This window comes from Falco naumanni, chromosome 5 (genome assembly GCF_017639655.2).
Source record: "Falco naumanni isolate bFalNau1 chromosome 5, bFalNau1.pat, whole genome shotgun sequence".
Taxonomy (NCBI): Eukaryota; Metazoa; Chordata; class Aves; order Falconiformes; family Falconidae; genus Falco; species Falco naumanni.
In genome coordinates, this window is record NC_054058.1 from 38560349 (window position 1) to 38571365 (window position 11017).

The 11017-nt window shown below is 38.2% G+C and overlaps 1 protein-coding gene across 1 annotated transcript; it reads left to right on the forward strand.

Annotated features, from left to right (window-relative positions):
- The first annotated feature begins 838 nt into the window (after positions 1 to 838).
- AGBL3 (AGBL carboxypeptidase 3) lies at positions 839 to 9775 on the forward strand. Its single transcript, XM_040596972.1, is given in 8 exon segments — positions 839 to 1692; positions 1695 to 1767; positions 2315 to 2417; positions 2601 to 2671; positions 4472 to 4538; positions 4778 to 4796; positions 8603 to 8647; positions 9622 to 9775. Coding segments are annotated over 8 exon segments (558 nt in total). The 5' UTR covers positions 839 to 1577; the 3' UTR covers positions 9687 to 9775.
- The last annotated feature ends 1242 nt before the right edge of the window (positions 9776 to 11017 follow it).

Below are 11017 nucleotides of genomic sequence, written 5' to 3' on the forward strand. Positions count from 1 at the left end.
GATCTCTTATGCAGACTTCCAGTCACAGAGACATTGATACTCTGGATATAAATCTAAACCTTTGGGTATTAAACTAAACCTTCAGCTATTAAAACAAATCCCTCTGGTTTAACTTCTGTAACAAATTAATACAAACTAGACTCTTCTGCAAAAAAACAGTATCAGAATTAATAAATTTAATGTTTTTAATCTAGTTACAGTCTGTTTTAAGTAAGATCTGTATTCTTTCAAATTAATATTTTGGCATGTAGATCCTTAGCTTACAGGGGATGAGCACGGTGCCTTTCCTTCTTTTCCATGAAAATTCCTCTCTCTTTCTTTCTATATGGAGAGAGTGACTGCCCCATAATTAATATTAATTATGTCTGCTCAAGTGCTACTGACCTTCAGCATGATATTCAGCTACTATAGCTTCACATGTGGTTGTGAGAGAAAGCAGCAAGCAGAAGCACTATATGTGCATCCATGTGTCTTCCCACTCTTGCTGAGCAAGAGCTGCCCAGATAAGGTAAGCAAATATTTGGCTAGAAACTTACCTAAAAAATCAAGCACCATCCGAGTTACCTAATTTTTTGTTAAGGTATCACATTTATTAAAAGACCACACTTCAGCCGGTAAAATAATCTTCAATTGGCTAAAACTAGAAATGATAGGAATATGAAATGTTAACTCCTTTGAAATTCCAGCACTCCAAATGTATCATGCTGAACTGGGACATAAAGTTAGCATTTTTAAAAAACTTTTTTTTTCAATAATGAAAAAAATATGAAATATCAAAGTAGCATTGCTTTAATAATGGCAAAAATGAACACTAAACATTGTGTACTCTTATATTAAAGGCAGCTTTAAAACATTGTAGAATTAAAAACAAACAAGTAAGCAAACAAGAAGCTAAAGAAGAAAAATGTTTCCTCTGGATTGAATCCTTTTGAAAACTTCTGTTGAAAATTCTGTCAAAATCACTATGTTTGTGTAAGCTATTTCAATTAGGGGAAAAAAAGTTCAGTAGGAAATGACTGCTTTTAAAATATGTCATTTACCAGCAAAATCTGACTGCAGTAAGCTTCTTTTGAGCCTTTGAAAAAAGGTTTCAAAGGCTCAGGAATAAAACAGCACACAAACTAACCTACTAGATGTCATTGCATACTTGCAGCTAATGCTGTTTTCCTCGGATTTCAGTATATATATCAGTAATATCAGTAATGAGGTGGTTGTGAGCTCCAGATTGGTTGCATCAAACTGTTGGTCTATTAACTCATGAAAGAAGACCTATTCCAACTTTTTAGTAAATATGGATGTTGGTATATAACAGGATTTCTGGTAACTCAGCTGGTCAGCTGTCTGTATAGGGTTGTTTAGAAACAGTAAGTACAGCCACATAAAAAATTATTTGCATATATCTCAGAAATTCTTAAAGTAAAATAAGCTTTTAACCTAAGGGCTATTATTTCACCTACATCTCCATTATACCAGTAATAACAGTATGCTGTGAGCTATGCTGTGCAATATTCAAGTAGAGTGAAAACTCACAATTGCTTACCTGGTGGATAAGATTTAAAAAAACCTGCAGGGTTAAAATGAAATTATTGCATCTTCCTATTTCCTATACATTCCAGACTTCAAAGGCTAATGTTGTGTCTTTTAAGTTTTCATTCCCAGACTGCCGTTTCAGAGTACGAAAGAACAAAGGCAGCCAGGCCAAGTGGTAGTGTGGAAGATTAACATCAACAACAGCTACACTTTGGAAGCCTCTGTCTGTGGCTTTAAGTTGGGGGAGACAATTCCCTATAGCTATTTAGTAGGAATCATCAAACAAGACCTTTACTTTTGTTTTTTCATGGAAAATGGTGGCTTGAGCTACAATCCCCTTGTTGGTGTTCTGTCTTATTGGGTAGAAAGTAGTGATGATTTAAGATAGAAGTTGGAAAAAACAGAAAACTAAGGCATTCACCTAGCAACCTTTCAGGCCAACGCTAGTATTATTTCATATGTATCATGAAACAACATTAGTGGATGGCAAATTAAAAACAGTGACTAAAGCCAATTGTATTTTTAGGAAATTTTGTAATGAGTTATCCATTAACTATGCATTATAGTTAACCGCTTCTGAGGGGATAGATTTGTTCATATAGGCAGAATAATAATATGTAATATCATCTGTATAAAACTCCAGCAGTTATAGACCTGTCTAGCATCTGGCAGTGAAAGATATGTAAGTCTGCAGTCAGCCACCATCCTGAAGTATCACAGATACCTAGCAGTCAGCAGGATGACTGACATTTTCATTTCTGTCTTGCTCATATTGATGCTGCAGGCTGCAAAGCACCCATTTCAATGTGAAAGACTTGCGGTCAATAGGACAGCATTTCTGTGGTGCTCTTTTGAACTACTGTGTTCACAACAGGGAGGTAAGGAAAGTACCCCCTAGGCCTTTTCTCCTGCCTCAGTTCCTCCTACTGTAACAAAACATAATACGCTATAGGTTTATAGCAAGAATAAATTTGATTTGATAAATAAATAGATTTGATAATGGTGTTCTTTAAGCAGTAAACTAAAATTGTGGTGTTTCTTGTTACTATCTGTGCCTGATGGAACACAAGAAGGTAGTGAAACAGCAAGCCAGAGTGAACTCCAGGGTCCTGAATTCTGATGTGTTAGACTGAGATTCCAGGTATCTTAGAACTATTCAGATATGCCATACTTTATTATATGTTTTTTTCACTTCATAAAGAGTGCCAGAGTAAATATTAGTAATGTTACTGAAATTAGACTTTTAATAGTCACACTCCTTTAACACTCCTTGAAAAACTGCATACAAATCATATACCCAAACTTTAACAGCCTGTTTCAAAGAACGTCTTCAGAATTTCTTAGTGATTAAGTATTCTTTATTGTCGGCGCCGGGCGTACGGGGGATCCTTCCACCAATCGTACACACCCAGAGGGGCAGATTATCTTATATTTATATAATGAAACAATGAATATTCCATTAACACCTATACATATTCATTACCTGAACCCGCCTACCCTCGCTTCGTATGTTAATTAGCTTATCAGTCTTTCACGCTTGCGCAGATTCTTCCAAAAATTGTGGGCCGGGGTCTTTAGAATGTGGGCAGTGGTCTATGGGAGGAAGGCCGTAGGTCTTCCTCATGGTGTACTTTTCACCTTAGGTCTCAAAAGTGATGAGTTGGCAGACTTGTAGAAATCTTTCCCAGGGTTTTTACAATACCCCTTGTAGTTTTACTCAAGGACATCCAGCTGTCCCGTTATCTCCTTGGTAGGGCAGCTTGCTTTGCAGATAAGGAGGACAGCTCCCCTTGCAGAGATTTGCAACTTTCTTGTCAGAACAGTCTATATGATCTTTCAGACATTTTAACCCCTTTGTCGCTATACAATTACAAGCTTATTTATGCATTAAAATGAATATTGGTTTATGAATACAAACTTGACCATATTATTTACAGCTTATTCACATCAGCCAGTTCATCGGAAGCAGAACTCAGTATCTTCCCCGGATGGCCTTCCTGAGGAGAAATGAAACTGTTATATCACTTAAATTGGTCTGTTATATCACTTAAATCAATAGGCTTTTTTTCAGCCTTACATTTTGCAGAGCAATCTAGCCATAATATAAGGTATATTGTTTGGGTTTGTGTAAACCTAATTTCATTAACTATGGAAGACTCTAGTCTGATTCCATTTAGTCGAAGGGGCTAAGTTCAGGGTAACTGATAGCAGTCCAAGAATCTGTATGCTGACCAAACGATACCCCTATTAAACGTGATCAGCTCTTCCTGTACCAGTGCTGACTGTGAGTGACGGCAAGTCAATTGTGCATGTGATTTGTGAGAGGGGGACATTTATGTGTTATGAACAGCTGTGGCTCTATGGCCATTTATTAGGGACTAAAAACTTTGTACCTTTCTTTTTTGGGAAAACATTAATAAGTTTATATAATACATAATAACATAATACATAATAACATAGATAAGGATCTATCTCATCAAACTTTAGGTGCCCAGAATATAGAATTCAAGAGCTGAGCTGCACAATTGGTGCTGAACTGCAAGGAAATAAAAAAGAGACACCAGACACTGGTTGTATCATCAGAGAACTAGGAGAAGGCTTCCTGGGAATAAAGGGGATGATGTTCTGTGAGAGGATTTAGGAGGGGAGGGAGCACAAAAAGAAACCTAGGTAGAAGCAGGAGGTGCCATCTGGACAGATCCCATCTCTTTCAATAACCAAGCTTTCTCTAAGATGATGATGCCCACCTTTTGCAGGTTAGCTGTAGGTCTGTAAAAGCAAAATGTGGATCTGGAAGACAGGCATGTGGAAAACACATATGCAACTCTACAGCTAGGGTTACTACAGAAGACACATGATAACGGTTGGAATGAGTGCTGCAAAATACTGTTTGCAATCACCAAATCTGGAAATTAAACAAAACAATGCTCATCTTCCACAGCAGCCAAACTTCTGACAGCACAGACTCCTGTGGTCTTGTTGCACACCAGCTAATACTAGGTATTAAGGTATGCTATGACTTTTTCTTGGCTATTTTCATCTCTGTCCTGAATGCCACTGGGAAAGAATTGCTAGAGTTTAACAGGCTCTATTTGAAAGAGCTTTAGGATTGAGTCAGTCAGAATAGTAATTAACAAATCAATAGTCTATAGAGGTACAGTCCAAATGAACAGTGCAGAGCAACAGTATTAATTTTCCTTATAGCTTAACCCAGATTGTCCAGAAGGTGGTGGTTTTGCTCTAAAAGAAGGAAGCCAGGCTTTCTAGCTGTCAGCTTCTGTAGTACAGCTGAGTAAGCAGGGTCAGGGGGAGGAGGAGGAGGAGGGCACCAGCTTGAAGCACAAGAATTATCGTGCCCAGGTACACTGGTGTCAGCCGTACTGTGCAGTTACCCAGTTCAGTGTTCAGGAGCTGTGTTCTCCTCTCACACACGCAGACAAGCCATCACAATGGTGCTGTGCTGTCAGCACCAGACTGCCCCGTTGCCTACTTCTAAGCCCACGGGCAAACGTAGCCCCAGATTTAACAAACCACTTTCACCGAAGGGCAATGAGACGTTTAATTTTCCTGAAATCTGTATTTACTTATTTTGCTGAAAATAATGGGTTGAAACATCAGGCTTTTTGTCCTTATTTGCTTGGTGTTTATTTCTTTGGTGCCTGTGATTGCCATAATATTACTCAAGATATTTCCTGTAGATAAACAAAACAAACTTTGGTGGGTGTATTACTTTTAGAAAGCTTGAGGATGAATTTTAGCCAACAATAACAGTTCTTATAAATAGTTGCTTCCTGTTTGTGACATAAATACATTAAATAAACAACAGTAAAAGGGGAATCTAGTACCAGGGCTCTGTGCTAAGAGTGTGTAAAATTGAAGTGACCCCTGTAACACATCTCAAAATATGCAGATAGGCATTTCATATAACTGGGCTGGTCAACAAATTGCATGATTTTGAGTTTTAGATCTATTTTCAGAGATGAGAGTTTGAAACATGACGTAGTCAGGTAAGCTGTCATGAGTGCACTTGTGATGAGGGAAGCTGCCACAGATCCCTTCATGTGCTCTGCCCTTCCCTGGAGGCGTTTGTCCCTGGAGGGGTTATACGGAGAACAGGTGCCTGTGCAAATTGCAACAGTTCCACCTAGTCCCACTCACCTAGAGTTAAAGCAAAGCTGCTGGGTTCTGTACTTCAGGAAGATGAAGTCCAGAGAGACTTTCCACTCACCCAGCCCACATGGGTGGATGGAAAGGTCTGTGAGGATGGTGTTGACTTTTAATGTTTATCCACAGCTTGAAATTTCTTCCCCTGTTCTGTTCAGTGCTGAGGAACCAAGCAGGAAGTTCCACCACTGATGCCATTGTATTTCCAGGACTATATTGGTTACAGGAGGGCTTCTGTAGTGAGTTGGATGAAAAGTCTCTTTTGTACAGTACAAGGACTGGTAGCAGAGGGTTGGTGAAAGTATGCAGGGAGGGGTGAGTTTTGAAGTATTTTTTCCTTAATGTATCCTCTGTTATGTTTGTTCTTATAACTTTACCTTTGGGATTGAGTTTGTTCATATGTGAGTAATAAATCCACATGGGCGCATTTCCCAGTGCTGGATTTAAAAAAACAAATTATTAATGAAAACTTTAGAATGAAAATGTTAAATGAACTCCAAAGTTAGCTAGTTAAATCTTCTGGTTGACACCAAGAATCCAGGGCCTTTTGGTACTTCCCAGCCCCTCATGCTTTCTTGCCCCACCTCCTCTGGTCTGGCCAGCAGGGTGCCAGTGTGACATGGGGCCGGCAGCTCTGAGGACTAGCAGCCTGAGAAAAATTTGCCTAAAATCTGAGCCTTTCTACTTCATTTGCTAAAAATATCCTTGTTTGTATTAAAATACTCACCATGCCAGTCAGCGGGATTGATTTCATTTTTTTCTGATAGCCATAAGCATCATTTTCTTGGGGTCTATAAATGGTACATACAAGCAAGGCAGGCAGGTTTTGCCTCATATCTGTGACTAAGCTGTATATTGAGCAGGCTGCCACATGACTCTCATTCATAACTGCTTATTGCAAAACATCTGTGTGTGGTATTCATCCCAGGGATTGGGATTAAAGGATATGTAATGAGATTTATCCAGGTGACATGGGAGATATGGAACCCTGTTGGATAATTCTGATTTCAGGAGACTTTCAAACTCAGAAGAAGAATTGGAGGGGTGTAACACTGCTTTAGATAAAGTCCAGAAAAACACAGAAGGCTACTGCAGAAAGTTAGGGTATTGTTTCTTATCCATTTAGTTTAGTCTTTAAAACTGGTAGACTTGCTTAGTAATATACATAAAAGAAACATCCAAGAACAAAAAAGGGCAGGGATGCCTTCCAGAAACACAAGAGCATTTGTTAAAGCTTAATTACTTTAGGATCTGTACTAAATAATGGATTAGCATTTTCCTCATTCTGACAGTGTTTAACAACCACTTTCTGTCCTCCCTTGTTTCCTCCTGCCACATTCCTTGCTGTGTGTTCCTTCCCCTTACATCCCTCTGATGTTCAGTCCCTGCCAGTGACCTGGTTCAACACACCAAGCTGATAGGAAAAAAAAAACAGCAAAAAGAATGAGTCGGTTTTCTTCTGTGTTAATGAGTTAAATCAGCTCACACGTTTTTTGGAGCATCAGAGCCAGTTTAAGGGTTGGGGGAAAACACTAGCTAGGAGCAGGGACGAAAGCCCTTTGGAGATCTCAGCAGTCTGAAACCACAGCTTTAGGTGATTACTTGAACCTCTCTATTTTGAGTGACTGCACTTTAGAAATTAATCACTAATGTAATAATAAAGAGAAGTCTTCTCCAGCAGAGATCCCTCTGGGTACAGAGCCCATCCCATCATATGCCTGTCTTAGGAGAGAATGAGCATCTTCAGGACTCAACACAGCTTTGGCCACCTAAGAGCCTGATTCTGTAAGGCTATGCCTGCCAATACCTATAAACACCAGTGCACATTGCAAAACTATTAGTTAAGTGGAACTTCACTAGGTCTTATTCTGTAATTTTTGTGCTGAAACACAGGCAAAGATATCTTTCATGCAATGAAATTGTATGAATTGCATTCATGCATCTTTCATGCAATTAATTAATGTGCTGTTGCTGGATGTATAGTAGGAGAAAAACACATCAGAGTGATACTGTTACTATGTAAAGAAAATAATAATAGCTTATCAAATGAGTTTGAAAGATCAGTACATCACAATTCCTGCCAGAACTTTCTTTCTCTTGTTCTTTTTATGATTATGCACAATTTTCCCATGTAGACCTACTTCAGTGACTAATTAACATTATTAGATCAAAAGGCTTACCAAAATTTCTGTTGTTGCTCTTGATGGAAGTTCTTAAAGACATTTGAAAAAGGTGAATAACAAGGAATATCACAGGTACAGTAGAGGTTTTGACAGAAAATCGTGCTGGAGCTGTACGTAGCCCTCAACGGCACTTTGCTGATGTTCAGCCTAGAAAACTATATGACCCTCAGATGTAAAATAGGAGCACTGTTATTGTTGCCTAGAGACAGCAAACTGTCATTTGGAAAGAAGTCATGTTAATGTTTTGATGGGTAATGTTCTTTTTGTGTTCATAAACATTATAATGCTGGCTGCTATATTAATGCTTTCATTGGTTCAATAGGTAGACCACTACTTCACAAGCTTTTAGCATTTTATGCCAATCTGTCTTTTCAGAAGCCCCAACACTGGAAAAACAGAGCAGTGGCAATTCATACTACTGAGAAAGCATGGACGTCCAGGTTCCCAGACTAAAAATAAACAAGCCATATTGAGCAGGAAGTAAGGTCCCTTGTCAATATGTTATGTTTGTGTCCAGGTTTGTAAGTATTTGCTGAACAACACAGCATAAGGAATTTGATCTTGAGCAGCTTGCTTACATGTGTTCCTTCTGGCGTTGTGATTATCATGTTTATTTGGAACTGTTTGAGGTAGTGGTTTTTTTCTTTCTAACTATAATATTCCCTCATGAATCAAAATGGTTACATACTATTTTCTGTGCAGAAAAATACCCAAAACATGAGGAGAACATTTTCACAGCATTGCTAAAGACAGAAGTCATGAAAGCAAAAATATGAGCATTTTTCATCCCAGTAGAAACATGTTGTGCTCTTTTTCTGACCAGAAACTGATACATGACAACTTAATTCAACCACTGCAACTTTAGACAATTTTGTCACCAGAACCTGCTGACCTTATTGAACAAGATTTTTGCCAAGCCCATTAAAATATTATCTGTTGTGTTTTCCAGTCCAGTAGAATGCTGTGAAGATAAGAGAAAGGGAAAGATCACAGGACTTTTAAGGGAAACGGGTAGTAATTTTTTTAATTAACCAAATTCATTACCAAGCCCCTGCTCTGAAATACTTGTGCTGTCAATATTTGTAAAGCTGCGTCATGCCCCTTCCTAACCATTCAGTGTGTGATTTAGTACTCAGCATTAGCTGGCTTAGCAACTACCATGGGCTTAAGTTTATTAAAGGGTCATTATCAGTCTAATTGGCATAAAACCTAATAATTTTTAAAAGCATCACTTCTCCATTGTTGCTGTTCAGCATCCTACATAACTATTTACATAATGAAAGCCTCATTGTAGCTGCTAAAACACTTCAAAACTGTAGATGAAAATAATGTAGTCTAATGTTATGCTACTACTTTCATGAAAAGGAATTTAACGTCAATATTTTTTATAATGCTGAGCACCCAACAGCTTGCAAAGCGAGCACAAGCTGCCAGGTTTTCTGAGCTTTTGAAAATCAGGCCAAATACAGAACGCCTAGCTTGCCTTCTGCTTTTTGGGGGTGGGGGGTCTCAGTGGGGGAGGGTGGTCAGGGAGGTGAGGAAGAAAGAAAGAAAGAAAAGAAAAAAAGTCGCCTTTACAAGTTAACTCTTCACTCACTAGTTATCGAACCCTGACCAAGCTTCTCCTGTCCTAACCTCGTGCACACACTTTGAACAAGCCATGAAGTGGCTGCCTGATGATACTTTTTTGTCAGTCTTTTGGAACTTAATAATATAAATAATTTGTGTTTTCATTCTGTTTCACAGACTTAGGACATTGAAACTCAACATGAGATATTTCAGGTACTTGACCCAGTGAAAAAAAGGTAAACATTATATGTTTATTTAATTCTCAAAATCCTAATAAGCCATCTTTTTTTTCTATAATCTCAAACCTCAGTAAAGAGTATGTTCCAAAAAGATCAACCAGAACTTATTGGTTTCAATAGAGACGAAAGAGAATAAGTGAATGCGGGGACTAAGAAAACAGAACTGGAGGACTTGTGTCATTGCAAGAACTAGGAAATCTGGGAAGGATTTTGATATCACGGTGAATAAGTAGCTCAACATGAGTTATCTTCATACTCTGCCACAGGGACAAATACAGTTCTTGCCTATGTAAAAATAGGAGGAGGGAAAAGCTATCTTGACTTCTTTGTAGAATTTCTCTGAGACTAATACTGAATTATTTTGACTACTTCTGGTGTCATCATTATTTTAAAGAGTTTTTTAAAAAAGAAGAACATAAAAGGGAACCCCTGCAAGTATTTAAGAACCTCTTGTCATGACACTTTAAAGAGTTCAGCCACTTTATGATGAAATTAGACCTTATGGGATGACAATTGTCTCCTAAAATATAAGGACATTCTTCAGTAGAGCAGCTCAGAATAGCAGAGATAGCATCAGGTAATGAAAAGGAAAAAAAAGCATGAGAAGCTGTGGCTGCAGCTGATAAAAGTTTGCATTAGAAATAACAGATGTATGACAGGGAGTCAGAACACCTATTAGGGCAAACTCCAGATGTAGTGGGTTTTCTGTCTCACTTCAGTCTCACAGTTTACAACAGGGTTCACAGCAAACTGAATGAAATTGCTAGCCTATTTTTCATGGTACACAAATTATGAGATAATCTGTGATTCTTTCAGGCCTTAAAGATTTGATTTTCGTAAACTTACAGTTTTAGTTTTTGACATGAAAACCAAATGGGTTTCTTACGGGAGTGTTGAGTTTATTGAATTCAGGAGTTTAAGGATAGGGTTTGGTAGAGTTTTTGGTAGGGTTTTTTAATTGAAAACATTGATGTGGACAGAGTACTGAAAAACAACGGCATTTGTTGTGCTTAGTGTCAAACTTTGTGGCACAGCAGATACCTACAAAGCCGTAGGAAACAGCCCGCTATCAAGCATATAAAACCAACAAGTTAATCTATGAGGAAAATAGCAGAGCAGAAATGTCCTGAATACAAAGCTGTCAGCCCTCACCTCACAGTACCATAAGTCAGTATTCATTGATTTTAGTCATTGTTATTAATTTTTATTCCGATAATCACTTGTGAGCAGTGTTAATTTCAGTACTGTGTCACTTTTAAAAACTCCTTACAGCTCATACATTGCCAAAATTTTGCAAAGCTGATAATACATTTCTCTTCAGTTCTGACCTGT